General features: G+C 44.2%; 1 protein-coding gene across 1 annotated transcript in view; it reads right to left on the bottom strand.

Annotated features, from left to right (window-relative positions):
• Positions 1-4,894: 4,894 nt before the first annotated feature.
• Positions 4,895-23,945, bottom strand: part of ADAMTS18 (ADAM metallopeptidase with thrombospondin type 1 motif 18) — a 209,733-nt gene continuing 190,682 nt past the window's right edge. The window contains exons 20-23 of the mRNA XM_029610622.1: positions 22,829-23,020; positions 12,945-13,157; positions 10,365-10,512; positions 4,895-5,025 (exon numbers count right to left, since the gene is read on the bottom strand). Of these exons, the coding sequence (XP_029466482.1) occupies positions 4,895-5,025; positions 10,365-10,512; positions 12,945-13,157; positions 22,829-23,020 (684 nt within the window). The remainder of the gene's footprint in view (positions 5,026-10,364; positions 10,513-12,944; positions 13,158-22,828; positions 23,021-23,945) is intronic.

The raw sequence follows: 23,945 nt of genomic DNA, 5'->3' as shown, positions 1-23,945 counted from the left end.
TAACATATACCAGAAAAGCTATGAATTAATAAATTAATTTTTACATCAAATAATTAAACAATTATTAAACAGAAACTTGCAGTTTATCTAGAAAAAAAAGGCAAGAACTATAAAATGATTGATGCTGATGAAGGACCGAGATACTAACCAGGGTTTCCTTGAATATCAGATAATACACTTTTTTTTTTTTCATTCAAATTGCTACAAATAGAACTGCTAATTTGAACTGACCACTGTCTAGCATTAGTGCTGAGTTGGATAACCATACCCTGATCTTGAATTACATTCATCACAAGAGGTTGGGTAGAATTAGGTAACTGTCCCGCTTAGCCACTCCCCAGAAAATTACAGTAGACACAACTCTGTCTAAACTATGTTGGTTTTGGAAAATATATTAATCTGCTTTCTTTTCTTTGGATAACTTTAAAATGTACTATGCTAAACACTGTGGAAATTTAGTACATAATAAGTACTGGGCCTGCATAGCACCCCCCACAACACAGTCATCATGGTAGCCAAAGTGATGGTTGATAACTTTGTAGTTGTCATGAACAGTGATATCTTTTTGTTGAACCAACAGATGTCTCACAGCTGAACAAGGCACCTGTGAGCTCTTGAAAGCTATGCATTGTGGAGTTCCTTTTTCTATTAGTGCAAGAAAAAATATCACACCCTACAAACATTCCAGTTATCTCCAGGAGCAATCTGACTATTCGGCTAATAGAACTCTGCACAACTACTCAATACCTTGATGTATCTGAACCTATTTTCTTTAATAATTATGTCGCTGGCTTTGACATTATTACGATATAATTAAATCATTGTGAATTGCATTGCAAGCCTCGGTATCTATCAACTTGCAAGAATTCCTTTCCTTGGTTTTGTAAACAGTTTTTTTGAATGTACATTTCCTAAAAGTACATAAGCATAGTTTCCAATAAAATTAGTTCAAAGAAAACCAACAAAATAGTTTGGTAGCAATAACCTTTACAAGGGTAATTTTATAAGTCTGCATGTTTGGGTAAAGTCTGCGCATACTTTTTGAGGTCGATGTTAAAAGCCCGGCGTGTATCGATTGGGGGATGTGTGTACATGTAGGGCTTGCGCGTGTCGACTGAATTTAAAAAGCCACCCAGATGCACACGTATCTCCCGCTGCACACACAACTCATGCAGTTTCAAAAAGGGTCGTGGTCTGGGCATGGCATGGGTGTTTTGGGGCGTTGCCAAGAACTGTGTGTGTAAATACTTAGCGCCCCAGCGCGTGCCCAGGTCCTCTGGTGCATAACTTTACTTCTGCTATGGAAGAGGTGTAACTGTTAAAAAAAAAAACCCCAAAAGAAAAACAGCCATTTCGGAAGGATTTCTAGGGTCTGGGGGTAACTGGGGAGAATGCAGGCTATTAAACCAGGGGGTTGGGAGGACATGGCTCAACACTGGGGAAACTGGTTGATGAACTGGTGAAACTGGTCATGGCGTGGGCATGATTTTAAAATATCCCTGACTTACGCAGTAGAAACCTGATTTACATGCCTGGGTGTGCACATACTTAAAATTGTGCACACATGCACATGCACCCAGCCTATTTTATAATGTGCCTGCATATGTGCACGCAAGTTATAAAATGGCTGTGTGCCTGGGTGTGTGCTGGCGTACAAGTGTCAAAGTGCACCTGCCTGCCGATTTGAAAGTTACCCCTTTATGTGCAGACTTTACCTCAGATTTTCAAAGCAAATTGACATGCATATGTTTGCTGTAGAATTCATGGATACCTGGCCCTGTATGCTTACACCTGCTTCTCAGATGGTGTAACTTGTGTGGGTTAAATTACACACATGTCATTTTCAAGGGAGTTACACACGTAAACATAACATACTATAGTAGCAATTTTCAGAAGCCCACTTACATGCGTAAAGTGCATTTACAAGTGTAAAACCCAGTTTTTAAGTGAGTAAATCCTTTTGAAAATTACCCCATACGTTTTAAATTGAAAAAGTATGCACGTAATTTCCACCTGTGCCCCTCCCAAGAACACTTCTCCCCAGTTTGCCTAAAAGTATGCGGGTAAATGTGTTACATGTGTGGTTGTACACACAGCACACCTTGGCCTATTTTGTAATATCCACGTACAAGCATAAAGCCAGGTTTTATGTGCGTATACGGCTTTGAAAATTCAGCCCCAGGGGGACAGTTTTGATCAGATATCTAAGCAGTTAATTGGATAGATTTCCCTGGGCCTAAATTGGCCTTCCCTCAACAGAAAAAAGGAGCGGGATTAGAGTCAGGAAGGAAAAGTATATGTGAGCCTCACATACTTTGCATCTGCTATAAAATCCAAAATTTGTAATAGAGGGGGTTCCTTTTCAAAATTACCTTTCAGGTCTACCTGAAGAGCTGAAAGCTCTCCACAGGGTTTTAAAATTGCACCATAAGGCTAGAGAACATTTCAAATTGCAAGCTTTTTGAAGCTACAAAGGACCCTTCCCTCAAGGAATATCTAGTGGCTTCTGACCCTCTATCCTGGAGGCACACCTAACCGGTCTGTTTTTTTGGATATCCCTAATAAATATGGGCTAGATTTTAAAAGCCCTGCGCGTGTAAATCCTGCTGGATTTACACGCGCCGGCGCGCCTAAATCCTGCTGGATTTACACGCGCTGGCGCGCCTAAATCCTGCTGGATTTACACGCGCCGGCGCGCCTATTTTGCATAGGCCGCCGGCACGCGCAAAGCCCCGGGACGAGCGTAAGTCCCGGGGCTTCATAAAAGGGGCAGGAGGGGGCGTGTCCGGGGGCGTGTCCGGGGGCGGTCAGGGGCGGGTCCAGGGGCATGGCGACGGTTCGGGGGCGGGCTGGGAGGGTGGTCCCGAGTCCCCCGGCATTGCGGCCTGTGCCCGGAGGATGCTGAGGCGGCGCGGGCAAGTTACGCCTGCTTCAAGCAGGCGTAACTTGCACAACAAAAGATAGGGGGGAATTTAGGTAGGGCTGGGGGGTGGGGTAGATAGGGGAAGGGAGGGGAAGGTTGGGGGAAGTGGAAGGAAAGTTCCCTCCGAGGCCGCTCGATTTCGGAGCGGCCTCAGAGGGAACGGAGGCAGGCTGCGCGGCTCGGTGCGCGCAGGCAGCCGATTTTGCGCAGCCTTGCGTGTGCCGACCCCGGATTTTATAAGATACGCGCGGCTACGTGTGTACCTTATAAAATCCGGTGTACTTTCATTAATGCCGGTGGCGCGAACAAAAGTACGCGCGCACGTATGTTTTTAAAATCTACCTCTATATGTGGGATATATTTATACGCATTGAAGAGCCAGTGCATGCACACCTGTCTCATGCATACTCATTGTGTCTGTCCTGAAAACCAGGCTGCTTAAATGTGGCTCCAGGACAGGGTTGAGAAACACTGGTGTAAAGGATCTTAAGTCTCAAGATTTATCCATTAGCCTTACAAAGGTATTATCTCTACATTTCTCTTTTGTTTTTGTCCACCCATTATAGGGGCGATTTTTGAGACTGGGCACATGGATGTGGGGAATTTTATACCTTTGTGCTTTGTACAGATTCTCAAAGGGAACATGTGAGCATAGGTCCCTTTGAAAACTGTGCAAGGGGAAAATACCTACAATCATTGTTACCCATTTTTCTTCTGCGAATGCTTTTTTTTCTCTTGAAAACAACATGTAATCCACATTTTGTTATTTCCCCTCCCCAACCTAAACATGCCTCTGTCTAAAATTACACATACTATCGATCCCCTAAGTAAGGGATGGGATAGACAATTATCAGGCAGTCAATTTATCTTGCTAAATCTGTATTTACCCAGATAAATGGCTTCTGAAAATTGACCTTTCTAGTACTCCCTGGCCGTCTGTCTACTAACATCTGTTATCAGAATTTAATAAATTATTTCAAAAGCAAATCATCATTTATGTGCTCAGATTGTGTTTGTCAAGCTCATATAACTGCAGTTCTTATCTATTTTTCACACATACAGACAGCCTGGAGCTTCAATGCTGGATAGCAACACCATATGCTCTGCACGTAGCAGTTTTGAGGGACACATTTTTTTTTTTAAGTCGATGGCTACTGTTTTCAAGCGATTACACAAAGCAAAATGTCAGTTCTTCATTCAAAATAAAAAAAATCAGCATGTTGAAAACTTGCTTTTCCAGCAGCAAGTGTGAAACAAAGCACCATTTATTTCTTAGCGCAGCCTTACTCTCGGGACCTGCATGATCCTGAAATTAGTCATTTGGAAATGCCGTCTTTGGTGACGTACAAGTCAAACCATCCTCGTTTGCGAATGACGTTTCTTTCTGAAGCAGGAAGATCTGGATTCCTATCTCCTATCAAGAAAATCTTACTGTCATATTTCAAGATTTTATATATGATTTGTTTAGTTTCACCCAAATTGCACAAAAACGGCCATTTTGTGTTTTACAGTTTCTTGTTTATAACCTTTAACAGTGCAAATAACGATATTTTATTGAAATAAAAATATAAAACAAATAATCTGCTGTTTCTTGTTTTCAAGTGCTCCTCAATACCTTGTGCCGCAACAGGAAACCATTCCTTACAGATCAGGCTGACCTAAACTGCATTCTCTTCCAAAGAAACAGTGTGTAACAAAATATTGAACAGTACATGCTAAGCCACAGTAAAATAAAAGCCAATTTCCAGTGGACTAGCAACAGATAGAATGATCTCTCATGCATCAAGATAATGCAGTTCAGAGAGGCATGGACACATTCATCACGGCTGTGTATTGACCAAAATTCTTCAGATATTCATCTAGCATAACTTCATGGATCTGATCCACCAGTGGCTTGCTTTACAGTGCCCTCTGTTGAGAAACCAATTCTCCTTGCAGTTTTAAAAGGGGACTCGTCACTGGAAAGCCAATCTAAATCATCACGAGAAGGTTCTTTTTTGTGCAGGATTTGCAACATTGTTTGCCATAGAATTTGTGGTTGCAGACGCCATGCTCTGGGACCAAATGACACCAGATGAAGAGATCCAGGCATGATGGATCATCTGAAAAGGGAAAAAATGTTTATAATGTGCCCAACAGCAATGCTCATTGTTTCAGTAAATTATTTTTTATTATTGCTGTATTTCTCACATGGAGGATTAGATGATCATGTGGGTTATATCAAAATTAATGTATCGATTCTGTATAGTTTTGAATAAACCATGTAGAGAAGTCCAATCACAGCAGAAGGAATTATCAATGTGCATCTTATTACTACTACTACTTAACATTTCTATAGTGCTACATTACATACCCAGCACTATACAAACACAAAATAGACAGTCCCTGCTCAATACAGCTTACAATCTAATAAGACAAACATACAGGACCTGGGGCATTTCATAAAGCAAGACAATGGTTAAAAAAGGAAAATAATGTTAATAAGGTTAAAAGCAGACAATCAATCCTAAGATTTAAAAGCAGCTTCAAAAAGGTGGGTCTTTAGATGAGGATTTTAACACAGTGAGAGAGAGAGAGCATGACACACCAGTTCAGGAAGACTACTTCAAGCAAGGTTGAAAGTACAGAGTTGGGAATTGGCTGTAGAGAAGGGCACAGATAGGAGTTACTTGTCCGATGAGCGAAGTGCATGAGGAGGGGTGTAGACTAGAGACAGATTAAAGAGGAGAGGTAATGAGGTTCTGCAGAGTGAAGTAATTTGTAGGTGAGAAAGAGGAGTTTGAACTGTATGCAAGAGTGGATAGGAAGCCAATAGAGCGACTTTGGCGAAAGATAAGTTGCACAGCTACATTTAGAACAGATTGCAGTGGATAGAGAACTGGCTTGCTGGGAGACCTGTGAGGAGCAGGTTACAATATTCTAAGTGGGAGGAGATGAGAGAGTGGATAAAGTTTCCGGTAGTGTGTTTAGAAAGGAAGGGATGGATTTTGGCAATGTTATGCGGCACATTTTAGCAGAGTTTTGGATAAGAGTAGAGAAGAAGAGAGAGGAGTCGATGACTTCTAGGTTATGAGCTGATGGGACCAAGTGGATGACAATGATATCCACAGAAACAGATAAAGGAGGAAGAGGGGAGGTGGGCTTGAGGGAAACTATAAGGAGCACTGTCTTGGCCATATTGAGTTTAAGGTGATAGCAGAACATCCAGTCAGCCATGTCAGAGGAGAGGGCCAAGATCCGAGATTGGATTTCTGGTGAATTTTCTAGTGTAAAAACGTAAATCTGGGAGTCATTATAAGAGGAAATCAGAGCACCAAGGGAATTAGTATACAGTATACAGTGAGAAGAGAAAGCACCCAGGACAGAACCCTGAGGCAAATCAATATAACCAAAATAATTTTTGAACAATAACCCCATCCTCACAAACCCCTATAATCTAGCTTTGTTTTCATGTTATAAGTCTACCATTGTATTACTTCCATTTATAATGAACGTTTTACCTGTAAACCATTATGAACTAGTGATTTGCCCATGGAATGGTGGTATATAATACATAAATCATAAGAGAGAACAAATCTTTATTATCAAAACTTTTCACCAAATCACATAAACAGTGTCATAAAACTCACTCACTCATTCACACATTCACTCAATTAAAACCACAATTTGAGCAACAGCGAAGTTGCCGACCAGATTTTACAAAAATGCAACTATAGCCCTTCTCCTATAATTAAAAAAGCAGGACTGTAAAACTGAGAATGATTGGAATATTACATTAACAACCAGAACTATCTTAAAATCACACAGGATACACAGGGATAGTTTGCACAAGCAGGCTAGACGAAAAATAGTGCAGTGCACCAATATATTGCATTTCTGAATGTTGCACACAAAGGGGTAGATCTTAAAAAAGTACGCCGGCACGCGCAAGGCTGCGCAAAATCGGCAGCCTGCGCTTGCCAAGTCGCGCAGCCTGCCTCCGTTCCCTCCAAGGCCGCCGAAATCAGAGCGGCCTCGGAGGGAACTTTCCTTCCGCATCCCCCCACCCTTCCCCTCCCTTCCCCTATCTAACCCACCCCCCAGCCCTACCTAAATCCCCCCCTACCTTTGATGTACAAATTACGCCTGCTTGAGGCAGGCGTAACTTGCGCGCGCCACCTCATCATCTCCCGGCACAGGCCGCAGTGCCAGGGGACTCAGGACCGCCCTCCCGGCCTGCCCCCGAACCATCTCCACGCCCCTGGACCCTCCTCGGACCGCCCCCTAACCCCAGACACGCCCCCCGGACACACCCCCGGTCTGCCGACACACCCCCTCCCGCCCCTTTTACGAAGCCCCAGGAATTACGCGCATCCCGGGGCTTTGCGCGCGCCGGCGGCCTATGCAAAATTCTGTACAACTAAAAGGAAATTCTGTACAACTAAAAAGGAAAACAATTAGAAATGTAGGGGAAAAAAAGGTTTTTCACAAAATTATTTTTTCTGTTATGAAAGGGTGCAGATAGTCCTAGCACAACCGGGTGTGCATACTGAGCATTTGCACAGGGCGGCACATCCAAGGGGGGTTGGCAGGCCAGCAGAGGCTTCGGATTGTTGGTGGAGCCTAACCCACCAGCGGCCATAGGAGGAGAGAACAGGCTGCTGGCTCTCAATCTGCCAGCAACTGAAAACGAGAAGCCTGTCTTCCATTTACTTGCATGCATGCGCATGCTCGCACATAGCTTACGCTCCCCCCTAAGCAATATGGTCAGTAGGCCATGTTGGATCTCATCCCACCACGGTGCGAAGACAACAAGAGGCCATGTGAGTATGTGTGTGACTGAGAGTCTGTGTTTGTCTGAGAGCCTGTGAGTGTGAGAGTGTGTGTGACTGAGAGTCTGTGTATGTCTGAGAGCCTGTGAGTGGGTGTACACGTGTGTGTGTGTCTGTGTGACAGCCTGGGTGCTTGTGTGTTTGTGTCACATATAGGCTCTCACAGGTATGCATACACACAATCACCCACATATAATGTGTCTGTGTATGTTAGAAAGAGGAAGTATGTGAGAGAATGTATGTGTTATTGTGCATTTGTGTGAGAGAGAAGATAAAACTTTTGCAGCCCTACCCCCCGCAAACCATAACAACCTCAAGGTGACAAAGACCACAGGTATGGAGAGCAGGAGATTTTTTTTAATTCTTATTAGTTTTAATTATTGGGTGTAATTTGAAGATTCTCCTATTTTAAAATATTTATATTTTTTAGGAGGGAATAGAACAATTTTTAATTATTGGATTTTTTGTTCATCAGATGCTTCGAAATATTTTATAGGTGTCTGGGAAATTTTCGATATTCTATTCATTAACTGGTTTGAAATATTCTTTTTATGAATATGACTTTACTATTATGATTAATGTTTTATATTTCTTGATTTTATTATTTAATATTTTATGAATTGTAATGATTCTGTTTTTCCATTGTTGCTCTGCATATGCAGGCTGGTTTGTTGTGGGTTGCAGTTCAATTCTTCTCCGCACATTTCTGTTTATAATTTCTGATCTCCTTAGACTGTACATAGGAACATAAGAAAATAAGAAATGCCATATTGGTTCAGAACAAGACTCCATCAAGCCCAGTATCCTGTTTCCAACAGTGACCAATCCAAGTCACAAGTACCTGGGAAGAACCCAAACATTAGATAAATCACAAGCTACTATTGCTTATTAATTACCATAATAGCAGTTTATGGATTTTTCCTCTAGGAACTTATCCAAACCATTTTTAAACCCAGTGAAACTAGCTGCTGTAACCACATCCTCTGGCAATGAATTCCAGAACTTAACTATGTGCTGAGTGAAAAATAATTTTCTTCAATTTATTTTAAATGAGCTACTTGCTAACTTCATGGAGTGCCCCCTGGTCCTTCTGTTATCGGAGAGAGTAAATAACCAATTTACATTAACTTGTTCAAGTCCTTTCATAATTTTGTATACTTCTATCATATCCCCCCTCAGTCGTCTTTTCTCCAAACTGTGTTATTACAGCAAGGGTTATTTTTCCCTATATGCATCACTTTGCACTTCTCCACATTAAATTTCACCTGCCATTTGGAAGTCCAATCTTCCAGTCTCACAAGGTCCTCCTGCAATTCATCAAAATCCACTTGAGATTTAACTACTCTGCATAATTTTGTGTCATCTGCAAATCTGATCACCTCACTCGTCGTACCCCTTTCCAGATCATTTATAAATATATTGAAAAGCACCGGTCCAAATACAGATCCCTGAGGCACTCCACTGTACCTTTTTCCTCTGTGAAAACTGTTTCCTGTCTTTTAACCAACTTGTAATCCACAAAAGGACATCGCCTCCTATCCCCATGACATTTTAGTTTTCTTAGAAGCCTCTCATGCGGGACTTTGTCGAATGCCTTCTGGAAATCCAAATACACCACATCTACCGGTTCACCTTTGTCCACATGTTTATTCACCCCTTCGAAAAAATGTAGATTTGTGAGGCAAGACTTCCCTTGGGTAAATCCATGCTGGCTGTGTCCCATGTCTATCTAAATGTCTTGTGATTTTATTCTTTATAACAGTTTCCATGATTTTTCCCGGCACTGAAGTCAGGCTCACCGGTCTATGGTTTCCCGGATCACCCCTGGATCCCTTTTTAAATATCAGGGTTACATTGGCCATCTTCCAATCTTCAGGTACATCGGATGATTTGATCAGGGTGTCTTTGTGTTCTGCACATGTGACCGAGGTGAGGTATTTTGCTGGAATTTAATTTCTGTGAAGGGATCTATAGCAGCCTGGTTTCCTAATAAGAGCTATTATTGGTGTTCTAGGGCCTGGTGTAATGTGTGCAGTATTTGCGTTTCATAGATAATATTGTTAGAGTTGTTTTGGTATGGGAGGTTTACTATATTGTAATGGTAATTCTGTTTGTTCATGGCTTTCTGAGGGCGAAGCTCACATCCAATACATATTACAAAAAGTCAAATTCTTAGGAGCTCTAAGTGTCTTTTTTGCAGAGTTTTCTGGTTGGTACCACAGGAGTGCATGTAACTATAATATGCATGTTGTGTTATTTTTGCCTCAGACAGCTGTACTTTTTAATGTTCTTTTCCTTGTAAAATTTGTTATAAATGTATAATTTAATTGTGTGTGTCTAAAGGATGTGGGGGGAGAGGGTGGCATGTGTGCAAGGCTGTAAGGTTTGCCTAGGGTACCTCATACCCTTCCCTATCCATGAGTTCTGGGGTGGGGGTGGGGTGCTTGTCAGTTTTTAAAAATATAGATTGCAGGACGGAGCTGGGCTTTAGTTGATGGGCCCGGGACAGACACCGAATGAATCGGGGGCAGCACAGTCATTTTTCACACAGGACAACAAAAAAAAGCTAGCACCGGCCCTGGGTGCAGAAATGATGCCCATGAAGGCCCCTAAAGGATGTCACGCCTCACCTTTCTTCTCAGGAATACTGCAGAAGTTAGTGTTACAGGCTCTTGATATTGCAGGTTTCTGATGCAGCAAGCATGTACTCGCTGGTCTGCCATGCCAAAGACATTGGACTGTCCGGGTTTGTACACCTCCACCGCATGTCACTGTGCACTGCAGAGAGAAATGGTGAGACAACTCTCATCATCATCCTCATCATCCTCATCTGCTATCTTTACTTCACAGGTTGGCAACTCTGGTGCACCCATTCTCTCTACGCTCAGCTTTAGCTCTCCCCTGTTGTCAGACTGGAACCGTATTTTGATGTTATCTTCCCAGACTATATTTTGCTTTCCTCTTTTAGGGATGTGCAAAAAAAAAAAAAAATTGCAATGAAACACCCGTTTTGTTTAATTTTGTTTGCAAAAGAAATTAGCAAAATCCCGCAAAAATATTTTTAAAAAATTGTTTCATTTCGGGAAATAATGCACACTACTTCTGAATAGTGTGCACTATTTGGGAAGGGTACATATTATTCCCAGCAAAAAAAAGAAGAAATCTCCCCCAACAAAATAAAATTAGGCTGTAAACCATTCTGAAATCAAACAAAATAAAGGTTTTCGGCTTGCATATTCTTATCCTCTGCTTTGTTTATTCATTTATTTATTTTTGCACTCGGTCATGTCCTCCAGTATTAGATAAGCTAATTTACCACCAAAGTCTCTGAATAATGACCAGCAATTCCCATTTTTCATTTGACCAGGTCTCCTCTCAGAGTTCTTCTTCCTTCCCTTATCTCTTGCTCCATTTCATTTGAAATTCTGTCTTTCTAGCTAAGCACCAAGGTCAACTCCCAAATTCATTTCTGCTAACAAATACTTACAAGTATTTGCAAACTACAGCTTGTGAACATTTTAGCACTTTTAAAAAATGCATTCCTCACAAATGCTCTCCTGATAAATAGAGGCTAGCAGATTGTTTCTCTTTTATGATTTATGTCTCAGAACCCCTAGGAAGGGATATATTATTGTGCTATAAGTCTCTACAATTTCTGTACAAGATTTAATTTTACTTTCCTCTCCTTTATTCCTCTTCTTTCCCCATCTCTCTAATTCTCTTGCAAAAAAAAAGTCTACTGCAAAACGTATTTGTCTGTTGTCCTACTTTCTCGAAATCAAAATGTCTTTATACCAGTATAGATTTATTTCACCATGATAAATTACTCCCTATGAATTGGTAGCAGTATGTCTTGAGCATGATGGCGTTAGCCTTCCTCAGAGCTCTTCATGGACTGGTTAAGCATATTTATATTCATCCATGCTCTCCATGGACTGAATACACCATGTCTAAGTATATGCTGCATACATCTTCCTCACTTATATTGCCATGGGCTACATGAACCATGTCAGTGTTCCCAAGAGACTCCTTGCCGCATGCTGCTATTGCTCTACCTGTTGCACTAAACTCTGATACTGAGCCAGGTACAATGTTCTCCAGAGAATGGATGCACCAGCTCCTATGACTTTTCAAGAACTGGTTTAGCAATATCCTTCCACAATCCATAATCTTCCAGCACTGTCATAATGGTTAACAGAGATTACTTTTGGCGCACTCCGAGGGTAATTTTCATAACTGTGTTCATGTCCACTCATTTCCACATGTAAATGGTTGCACGCAAGTTACTACTGTATTTTATAACCAACGTGGCAAGGTTATAAAATCCAAGTATATATATACATGCACAAATGCCAAAACCATAGCCGTGCAAATTCAGACTTATCCAGATAAATGATGATTTATCTGATTAAGTAGCGGCACATAGCCAGATAAGTCCAAAAGTGCTACTTAGACAGAGAAGTAGTGCTTTTTGTACTTATCTGGATATGTAGATCTATTGCTACTTAGCCAAATAAATCAGAATATAGCTGGATAAGTACCAAATAAGCTCATTTTGACTGGCTAAGTAGTGGGAAAGATGCTACTTAATTCCTTGTTGCATGTATGTTATTAAATTCCCTGACATACGCGTGTAAAAGCATCAAATTAACGTAATAAAAATGTATATGGATATCCTTGTAAAATAGGAAGTGCAATTACATGGGTATATGAATTGCGCACATTTATTTGGCAATTTCCAACTTATTCTAATAACCAGTTTTACTATTTAGTCTACCAATTTGCCCAGTCCATCTTCAATTTGTGAAGACCCTCCTAGCTCCTCAGCCTTAAGTCCCCCCATTGCTCCAGAGCCTCTACCCAGTCACTTTAAAAATGTTCACAATCACTTACACCAGATATTGATCAGAAGAATACATGCACAAGTAAAAGACATATATGCGGCACATTGGCAGGTGTTTAAATAACAACTTATGCACATAAATATTGTCCCCGTCCCGGAACTCCCCTGGCACGCTCCTTTCTTAGACACACAAAGTTACTCATGGACCCCGATTTACATGTCTAAGTTGCAGTTTTGAAAATAGTATGTACTCATATATGTGCTATTTTATGTGCACAAGTGCCAATTTTTACACATGCACAGTTTGAAAATCCACCTTTTTTTTTTTTTTTTTACTAATATAAGCTATTGAAACATTTTGTTTCACCTGTTGCCAAGGTGAAGAGTGCCATCCAGATACATCACTGTATGCTCTATGCAGCGGGCAGGCTCCATTATTACAACTCTGCTCCAATTCTATATTTGGTTTCTTTATATTTCGGCATCTTCGGTGGGGAGAAATGACAAGTTTTCCATGAATACCCTTTTCAGTACATTTCAGTTCTCTCTTTTTCGCACCTACGCCACAGGTTGTTGAACACTATAAAACCAAAATATAGAATGTCAGTTTCAACAATTGTACTTTGAACTCTGATATAGTAAATCTTCCAAAATGAGTATTTCCTTGAATCACAATTTGCTTCAATGAAAATATCTTTACCATGCTATAGAGTTATAGGTATCACCAATACTTTTCTAGGACCACTGCTCCAATTTTAAATGGCAAATTCCTTTTAGCAAATATTTACAAATATATGGGGCATTTTCAAACCTACCCCCATTAGCGGAACGTCTACAGGTCATTTTTCCCACCCACATCTAGTCAGGAAAGGTGGGAAGTATATTTGGCCCTTAAGGCCAGAGTTAACATGGCCTACTAAAAACACTTGTAACACTCTCAAAGGAAGTGGATCCTTGTTGCTGCAGTGTGTTTGGCACCACCAAGTGAACAAGCTCACTAGCCCACGCCAGCAGCTGGCGGAGAAGACCATAGGCAGGACCAGCTGGAGCTTCACCTACACCAGCTGCCTCTTCTGAAGTTTAAGCCCTTGGTTTCTTGTGGACGGCAGGACTTAAGTGGATCCCTAGGGCTATCCTCAGCAAGAGTCCGATCTGAGTAAGGGTTATGGAAGGCAGCAGAAAGCAGAATGGGTAACAGGCCAGAGATCAGGACAGGCAGTATACAGAACGGGTCAAGCAAGCAGCAGATAACAGAAGGTCAGGAGCTGGGCTAGGCCAGGGTCAATATTCAAGTAGTCAGTCCAAGACAAACAGGACAGACAAGCCCAACAGGAAAGGCAAGGTAGGGAACAAGCAAGACAAGGAACAAAGAGAGGCAAAGAATCAGACAAGGAATAGAACATGGAGGAGGCTAGGACAAGACAAGGAACACAGAATAATACAAGGATAGCAACATGCACTGATCACAAGGGTACCAAGAGATCTATTGCTGAAGTGCTGGCTGGTTGCAAAGAAGTTCCTTATATACTCATGGAGGATGTGATATCATCAGCCAGTGTCACAGGACTTATAAAGGAAGTCTGTTTACAGGAAGTTGTATCCCAGGTCCTTGGAACAGCATGCTGCCAGATGCTATGCCAGAGTTGCTTTGGATCAGAAATGAGAGGCTTAATAACACTAAATTTAAATATTTTTTGTAACCTAAGTAGGCAATGTGGTCTGTTAGATTTAATGCTAGATAGTATACCCAACATAATACCTAGGGGCCAAGGAACTAATGTGCACAGACTTTCAAACAGAAGCCATGATGTTTGTTGTGGCTCCCGGCTGTGGCAGGCCTTGGCCGGTCCCCCCTACCTTTTTCGCCATCAGCCACCACCTCAGTCCGGCGTGGCGCACCCCACCACGGCAGGCTGACCGCGGCCTTCCATGTGGCCGCAAACGCCATCCTCCTCTGGCCGTCAAGGCTCCTCCTAGGAACACGCGCGCGGGAGACTCCGCCCTTTAAAGGGGCCGCGGCGGGGAACCTTGGCCCGGCCCAGGGAGATGACATCACGCTACAGGGGTATTTAAACCCCACAGCAGTCTCCAGCTGCTTGCCTTTGCAACAGGTCGTCTCTTTGAAGTGCTAGTTGCTGTTCCAGACGTCTCTTGTTCCTGTTCCTGACTTGATCCTGATCCTGGTTCCGTTCCTGCTTCTGCTCCAGTCCTCGAGTTCCTGTATCCTGTCCTGGCGTTTCTGTTCCTGTTTTCCTGCCCGTGCCTTCATTCCTGACGCCAGCCGCCTCCTCCACGTTCCTCAGTTCCTGTGACCTTGCCCTCAGCTTGATCTCCTGGTTTCACCTTGGCTCATCTCTGCTTGTCTGCTGCCCGTCTTGACCCTTGGCCTGGTTCTTCATTCTTGCTTGCCTGCTGCCTGCCCCAGATCTTCGGACTGTATCCCTTTCCGCATCTTCACTGCCAGTCCCGTCCCAGACCTCTGACCCTGTTTTAATCCTCAGCTCCATCGTCTTCTTCGAGGCACCCGCACCTAAGTCCTGCCAGCCCTGGCACTCAAGGGCTCATCCTGTGGGGAATGAGGGCTGGTATAGGTGAAGGTCCTGCCGGGTTGTCCACACCAGCTCCACCTACCAGAGATGAGAGCCATTGGGGGCAATCCCTCAGTGGTCCTATCATCACTCGTCCCGGCCCAGGGGTCCACAACAATGTTTGTAAAGGCCATGGACCCGGTGGACTTGTCTGGTCTTCAAGCCATTCTGTGCCTGACACAATGACTGCAGCAGCAGCAGCAGCAGCAGCAATGCCTTGAAGTTTTGTCTGCCACCATGGAGTGCCTGGCTAATCGCCTGGAGCTTGCTTCCGGCTCTGGGGCAGCTGCTCCTTCCCCGGTGACTCCCGCTTCACCGTCTCCATTGTTACATTTGACTGCTCCACCTCATTACGCCGGGGATCCGAGGCAATGCTGAGGGTTTTTGAACTATTGCTTTATGAGGTTCTCCCTCCAACCTAGGCAATTTCCAACCGACCAGATCAAGACTACATTCATCCTGTCCCTGCTGGATGGCAAGGTCCTGGCCTGGGCTTCTCCGCTGTGGGAACGTGGGGATTCTGTTCTCTGTGACCTGCCCCGGTTCGTCCAAACATTCCGCCAGGTGTTTGATGAGCCTGGTCGCCAATCCACTGCCGCCTCTGACCTGCTCCATCTCCACCAGGAATCCCATACGTTGGCTGAATATGAGGTGGAGTTCTGCACCCTGGCTTCCGAACTGGGCTGGCGGGAAGACAGCTTATGCAGCATCTTTCTCGAAGGTCTGTTCTCTCGTATAAAAGATGAACTGGCGGCTCGAGAACTCCTAGAGGAACTAGAGGCACTCATCGACCTACAGGTCGGCGTGACCAACAACTTCAGTAGCGCATGAAAAAGCTGAAACCGGCTCGTCGAGCAGTCCCTTTGGCACCAACCTTCTCTCGCCCATTGTATCTCCAGCGGCTCCTGAGACTCCATCAGAATGCGGGGAGGAGCCCATGCAGCTGGGTTGAAGCTGTTTAACCTCGGAGGAGAAACAATGCTGCAGGACCCTTGGACTTTGCCTATACTGCGGTGGCAAGGGTCAACTATTGGCCCAATGTCATGAGCATCCAGGAAACTCTCGGGCCTAGGTGTCACTGGGGAGCTGACCCTAGGCTGCATCAATCCCACTCCCCAATGCACGGTCTCAGTGACCCTCCAGTTTTCCAGAGGATCCTTTACAACTCTGGCCTTCATGGACTCTGGGGCTGGAGGGAACTTCATTCTGGCCAAATTGGTACACCAACTGCAGCTTCCAGTGATGCGGTGTACCCTGCCATTACTGGTTTCTTCCATCCAGGGTGATCCACTTCATGGCCAAGTCACTCTCTGCACAACTCCCATGACCCTCCATACTGGAGTTCTTCACAAGGAAGAGATATCCTTCTTCATCCTGGAGAAAGCCATTCACTCAGTGGTACTAAGTCTTCCTTGATTGCAAAAGCATTTGCCTACCATCGACTGGAAGACTCTACAAATCGTGGCCTGGAGGCCCGATTGCTTTACTACCTGTCTGCAACAGATGCCCCAACCTCAGCTCATACTTGCAGTTACTGCCCTTCATCTACTTCCACAATACATCGACTACTCTGACGTGTTCTCCCAGGAGGAGGCGGAGACTCTTCCAGAACATCGCCCGTTTGATTGTGCCATCGACCTCCTGCCCGACACGGTTCCGCCCCTTGGACGTGTGTACCCACTTTCTCTACCTGAGACCCAAGCAATGTCCCAATACATTAAGGAAAAAATTGACAAGGGGTTCATTCGCCCCTCCACTTCTCCTGCGGGTGCTGGATTCTTTTTTGTAGCCAAGAAGGACGGCTCGTTAAGACCCTGCATTGACTCCCAGGGACTCAATGCTATTACAAAGATCACTACCCACTCCCACTGATTCCGGAACTCTTGGACCACCTCCAAGGAGCCAGACTTTTTACAAAATGGGACCTTTGTAGGTCCTATAATCTGGTCCGAAAAAAGCCTGGGGATGAGTGGGAAAACTGCTTTTAAAACGTGCGATGATCATTACGAATATCTTGTAATGCCATTTGGATTGTGTAACACGCCAGCGGTTTTTCAAAACCTAATGAATAAAGTCTTTCAGGACATGCTCCATAAAGGGGTAATCGTCTATCTTGATGACGTCTTGATCTACTCTAAGGACCTGGCTACACATCGCACTGATATCCGTCGGGTTCTCCAGCACTTAAGGGAACACTGCCTATTCGCAAAGCTTGAAAAATGCCTCTTTGAACAGGAGTCCCTACCCTTTTTGGGATTTATTGTTTCTACCACCAGCTTCCGAATGGACCCGGACAAGCTAACCAGCATCCGGGAGTGGCCACAACCTGTGGGTCTTCGCTCGTTGCAGTGGTTCCTTGGCTTCACCAACTTTTACAGGAACTTCGTTCCACGGTATTCCCATATAGTGGCACCACTAACAGCCCTAACTAAGAAAGGCTCTGACACTAGGCATTGGCCCGCTGAAGCTGTCCAAGCCGTCAAGGAACTAAAGAGGGCATTCCTGCAAGAGCCTTGCCTCCACCACACTGACCCTGCTCGCCCATTCATCGTGGAAGTGGATGCCTCTGACAGAGCCATGGGGGCAATCCTCAGTCAGCATTCCAGCCAAGGGGCTCTACTCACCTGTTCATTCTTCTCCTGAAAATGTTCTCCCGCAGAAAAGAACTACAGAATCGGAGATAAGGAACTGTTGGCCATTAAGATAGCCTTTGAAGAATGGAGACAATGGTTGGAAGGGGTACAATACCCCATTATGGTCTACACTGATCATAAAAATTTAGAGTACCTTACCAAAGCACAGTGTCTGAACCCACGCCAGGTCTGCTGGTCTCTTTTCTTCACCTGGTTCAACTTTGTACTGCGCTTTCATCCCACGATGAAAAACTTTCGGGCAGATGCCCTATCTAGACTTCACAAAGTAGAAGACACACCGGATCTACCTCGCTACATCTTGGACCCTGCCAAGGTTCTACTGGCTGTTACCGACACCATAACCCAAGGGAAGACCGTGGTCCCACTCCACCTTCGACCTAAGGTACTAACTTGGGCTCACAATTCCCTCACTGCCAGACACCTAAGCAGAACATGGAACTGCTGTCCCATTATTATTGATGGCTCCGGATGGTCCAGGATGTTCGGGCCTATGTCAGTTCCTGTCCGACGTGTGCGCAACAAAAACCACTGCCTGACCAGCCATGGGGACTCCTACAGCCTCTTCCAGCCCCTCAGGAACCATAGACCCACATCTCCACGGACTTCGTGGTAGACCTGCCCACCTCCCACGGCAACCAGGTGATATGGGTAGTAGGCGACAGGTTCTCTAAAATGGCACATTTTGTACTTCTACCCAAGCTGCCATCGGCTCCTGAGTTGGCACGACTCTTTATCCTGCATATCTTTACCCTGTGCAGTTGGATTTCACTACAGCCTTTCACCCTCAAGGGAATGGTCAAGTCGAATGGATCAACTGGGGGTTGAAGACCTTCCTCTGCTCTTTTGTTGGGAGCCACCATGATGACTGGTCCACACTACTTGATATGGTAATCACAAAAAGAGAAAGCACAGATCCCCTAATTGTTTACCAAACACAAATATATAGGGAATCTTATATAATAAACATGAAAAATTTAATATATCTCATTAATTCCAGCTTACATGTAAAATTCCAGCTTGATGTAAAGACATTTGATAAGAATTAAGGGGGTCTTTGCATAAAAGTTTTAGAATAAAGGGGTGGTGGTATATAATTAGTGAGGAATTAAGCACAATTATTTTGTGATGAATTAAATGGTGGGTATAGCCTTTTGATTTGTGGAGATTTTATTGGGTGGGGAATGTTTGAGGTATGAATGAGTGTGTCTGTATGGGATATTTTAAGATATTTATTCTGAATTGTTAACCATCTGGTACTATGGTGGGGCAGTAAAATATGCTATTTTGCACATGTCTTGTATTGATGTTGTATCAATAATATGTACTTGTGATTCTGTATTTATGAATAAATTAATATATCATGCATTTTTGCAAATGTGTTATTGAAAAATGATGTAAGCTGGAATTAATGAGATATATTAAAGTTTTCATGTTTATTATATAAGATTCCCTATATATTTATGTGTTTGGTCCACACTACTGCCATGGGTAGAGTTTTCGCACAATTCACATGTCCATCCTGCCACTGGGACTTCTTCCTTCCAAGTTGTCCATGGCAAGCATCCAAGGCCTCTGTTGCCCTTACCTCTCTCCGTACCTTCTCCATCAGCCCAGCTCACGGCCGAACAGATGCACGAGTTGTGGGAGACTACCAACGCTAACCTGTTGAAAGCTGCCAATTCAGCCAAGCGCATGTCGGATAAGCGTCATCGTCCTGCTCTACTCTTTAACTCGGGGAACAGGGTTTGGCTCAGCACCCACCACATCCACCTTCAGGTTCCATCCATGAGGCCGGCACCTAGGTACATTAGTCCAATCTCTGTCAGTGAACATCTGGGTCCAGTGACCTATCGCTTACAGCTTCCTACCAGTCTCTGGATACATAATTCCTTCCATGTGTCCCTATTGAAGCCCTTGATACTCTCTCCATACCACACCACTCCACCCAAGCCTGCAGAGGTTGTTTCTGCAGACAACCCTATCTACCAGGTTCGGGATATTCTGGATGTCCGTCGTAATCACAGGCACTGGGAATATTTGATCTCCTGGGAAGGCTTTGGTTCTGAAGAGAACTCATGGGAACCATCATCCAATATCTTGGATAAATCCTTACTTCAGCATTTCCATCGCACACACCCCAGCAAGCCTGGCCCTTCTGGGAGGGGACGTAAGGGTGGGGGTACTGTTGCGGCTACCAGCCACGGCAGGCCTCGGCCAATCCCCCTACCTTTTTCACCGACAGCCACCGCTGCAGTCCAGTGCAGCATGCCCCACTCCGCGGCAGGCCAACCGTGGCCTTCCATGTGACCATAAACGCCATCCTCCTCCAGCCGGCAGGGCTCTTCCTAGGTGTGTGCGTATGGGAGATTCCACCCTTTAAAGGGGCCATGGCGGGAAATCTCAGCCTGACCCCGGGAGATGATGTCACACTACAGGGGTATTTAAACCCCACAGAAGTCTCCAGCTCCTTGCTTTTGTAACAGTTCATCTCTTCAGAATGCTAGTTGCTGTTCCAGAATTCTCTTGTACCTGTTCCTGCCTTGATCCTGATACTGCTTCCGTTCCTGCTTCTGCTCCAGTCCTCGAGCTCCTATATCCTGTCCTGGCGTTCCAGTTCCTGGTTTCCTACCCATGCCTTCATTCCTGTCTCCAGCCTCCTCCTCGTTCCTCAGTTCCTGTGACCTCGCCCTCAGCTTGATCTCCTGGTTTCACCTTGGCTCATCTCTGCTTGTCTGCTGCCCGTCTTGACCCTTGGCCTGGTTCTTCATTCTTGCTTGCCTGCTGCCTGCCCCAGATCTTCGGACTGTATCCCTTTCCGCATCTTCACTGCCAGTCCCGACCCAGACCTCTGACCCTGCTTCATCCTCAGCTCCATCGTCTTCTTCAAGGTACCCGCACCTAAGTCCTGCCGGCCCCGGCACCCAAGGGCTCAACCTGTGGGGAACGAGGGCTGATATAGGTTAAGGTCCTGCCAGGTTGTCCTCACCAGCTCCACCTACCGGAGACAAGACCCATTGGGGGCAATCCCTCAGTGGTCCTATCGTCACTCATCCTGGCCCAGGGGTCCACAACCATAACAATTTTCCATGCATGAGTAATCTATCAGGACTTGTCTTCTGACCCATCTGAAGGCTATACTTGATGAGTGTTCATTCTGGAACATTTGTGATTTCAAGCATATTTTTTTCCTGTCATTAAATGAGGGGCCACAGGTCAGGCTCAGCTGAGGACACACAAACACAGAGACTGATCTTTTATTAAACAGTGTGGTGTAGCCACCAGAGGTGGCAGTGATGAGTAGTTGAAGTAGCCCGGCTGGGCTAGTATCCCTCAGGCGCTGGAACAGCGACTCCTCCGGTAGCAGTGCCGTAGTGCAAAGAACTGAGAATAATGAGTACAGTGGAATATGCACAAAGCCCCAGTATGGAGAACCCCAGGATAGGGACAGCAGGCCCTCAAGAAGCGAGTACCTGATCCCTGAGAGCTGAGAGGCTTGAAGGTAATGTACTCACACAGCGGTTCCACGTAGGAGATGGCACGAGGGCTGGAATGGAGGCAGGCCCTCGAGGAGCGAGTACCTGGTTCCGAGGAGCGAGTACCTGGTTCCAAGGAACAGCTCTGAGGTGAAAATGGTAGTACTCACTGGTGTTGAAAATAGCGAATCCTTCCAGGCAGAAGAGAAAGTAGGAGCAGGCAGCGAGTCAGGGAACATGGGCCCTCGAGGAGCAAGAACCGGTTTTCTGATAGCGACCTGAAAAGCAAGTGAGGCCCCCGAGGAGCGGGTACCCCATTAGCGTTAAGAGTCCAATGGAAGATTGGAGAAGCAGAGTAGCTGGGTACGGAGAGCAAATCCCATCCATAAGATTCCCCTTGCTAACTCAAAGGCTAGCAAACATCGTAGGCTTTAAATATACGGGCAACGTGACATCATCACAGGGGGACGCCCCTGAGGTTCGCGCCAAGTAGGAAATAAGAGTGAGGGTCGCGCGGCGCGCGCGCCCTAAGGTACCAGCGGAGCATGGCGGGAGGCAGCGCCCAAGCCGGTCCGAGGACGCTGGAGAGGACGGCAGGCAGACGCCGCGGCAGCCAGGCGTCCATCCATAGCGAGAGGAGGTGCAAAGAAAGAAAGGTAGGCGGAGTGAAGCCGTCGGGAAGGGACAGTTGCAACAATTTGTTTTTAATAGACATTATTTGATGAGTTTTTAATTAATTGCTATGATTTTTGTAGTTACTATTGTATCTATTGCATTTATACTGATGTTACTTGCTTAGAATCTGTTTTATTGCATAATGCGGGCTTTAAGTATTTAAAATATATAAATAAATTTTGCAAACAATTTTGTAAGCGTAACCTTAGGCATGTAAAGATTACTACAAGCAAAGCCAAAAATCCACAAGGAAAAAGGGAAATTTGTGCCCCTAAGCACAACTTTTTTAGATATGAATCAGACTTTGTGAAATTCAGTGCTCTTCAGTACATTGATCTTCTAATGAGATCATTTCAATTTTTAACTTTTAGCTATTTGCATGCATGTTAGCATTGCCCCTGGGGAAACAGTTGTAATGTTAATGTGCATGCAAATAGTGCACATTAGCATGCTTTTGTACATGTACCTTTAACACAATGCTCATTAATACGTAGATCCCATAAGTAACAATTTTTCTAGATGGGTGTTTTGCTGTAGCAAACTTTAAGACCAGTGGTGAGCATATGGAAATATGATTTGATTCCGCATGCTATATAATTTAAACATATTCTGCATACTATATAATTTAAACAGAAATGAGATTTAAAACATTTTGATTATGATAAAAGCCAGTGACAGCAAGGAAATAATGTATAAAACAGTTTAAATTAGAGAGCTGGCCTATACTTGCTCATGATCTTCTTAACATGGAGGTTTCTAATGGCGGTCTTTTGGATATAAAGAGCTCTATACATCAAGACCTCCTTGTGTGTTTCTTGAGAGCATTTCCCTCCTCATTTCTAAACCTGTATATGACAATACCTCACTCCAAGATGAAACTGCCCACTGGAGCTTGTCGTTCTTTGGGCAGCGTACTAGCACACAGCTCTGCTGGGACTCCGGTTTCAGGTCTCGATTGCACATGCTCTCTGCTAAGATTCGTGGCTCCAAAGTGCTGAAACGTTGGCAGTAGACATCACGTTTCTTAATTCCTCTCCCACAAGTCTTTGAACACTGACAGAAGGAACAATTCAATTCATCATAAGCTTCTCAAAATTCAAGAGATCCGTATTATATTTGCATTAGCACCTAATAGCCTCTCTATATTTGTGATCACTTAAAACACCCACAGCGCTAATACTGTATTTATTTATTTAAATATGTCTAGGTAAGGCACCACAATACAATAAAATCACAAAACAACATAATCAATCTGGTTATGAGTATGATATAATCTTACTCCCAACTAAAATACACATTTCACAGAAAATCCATTAACAGCAATAAATTATATAAGCATTAAAACTGCATCATGACAAATATTAATCATTAGATTCTGTATCATATGGGTTAATTATTACTAAATAATGCATCATATGTAATAGGAAAGAAAGGGTTTGCTTCAGGGAAGTAACAGTGGGGGCATAGAGAATGTCTCTTCCAGGCCCAGCAACTTTGTTTTGTTAATTAGATCAGAAGCTAACAAGGCTATGAGGAGAGAGATGGTGAATTGTATTGACAGTTAGTACTGTGGTGGTCCACCAGAAATATCCGCAAAAAGAACAATAGCATAAATTTGGAAGATGAAACAAGAAGGAGGCAGGCAGGCCGGCCGGCCCAGGTTTGAATTTAGGGCAAACTCTAAATTCATTTCCTCACCCAGAGTAGCAAATAGGGATTCAGATTCTATGAATGGAGAAGCCGTGACTTTATGCTAGGAAAGGAGAATGGAAACATACTCTGGTTTTGTGTGGAGGAGATGCCGGTATCTTTTCATGGGGAGATATGTGAACATGCAGGCTTTCTGTACAAAGATGGGGCTGTCTCTGGGGTGATGCTTCAGTACAATTACTTAAGCTGAGTAACTCACTACTGGGGAACTTTAGATTAGATAATGAAATCTATCTTCCTCTTGGGATCCTGCCAGGTACTTGTGACT

The sequence above is a fragment of the Rhinatrema bivittatum genome, chromosome 7 (genome assembly GCF_901001135.1).
Source record: "Rhinatrema bivittatum chromosome 7, aRhiBiv1.1, whole genome shotgun sequence".
NCBI lineage: Eukaryota > Metazoa > Chordata > Amphibia > Gymnophiona > Rhinatrematidae > Rhinatrema > Rhinatrema bivittatum.
The sequence above is the reverse complement of the archived record's forward strand: the minus strand, read 5'-3'. Positions and strand labels throughout refer to the sequence as shown.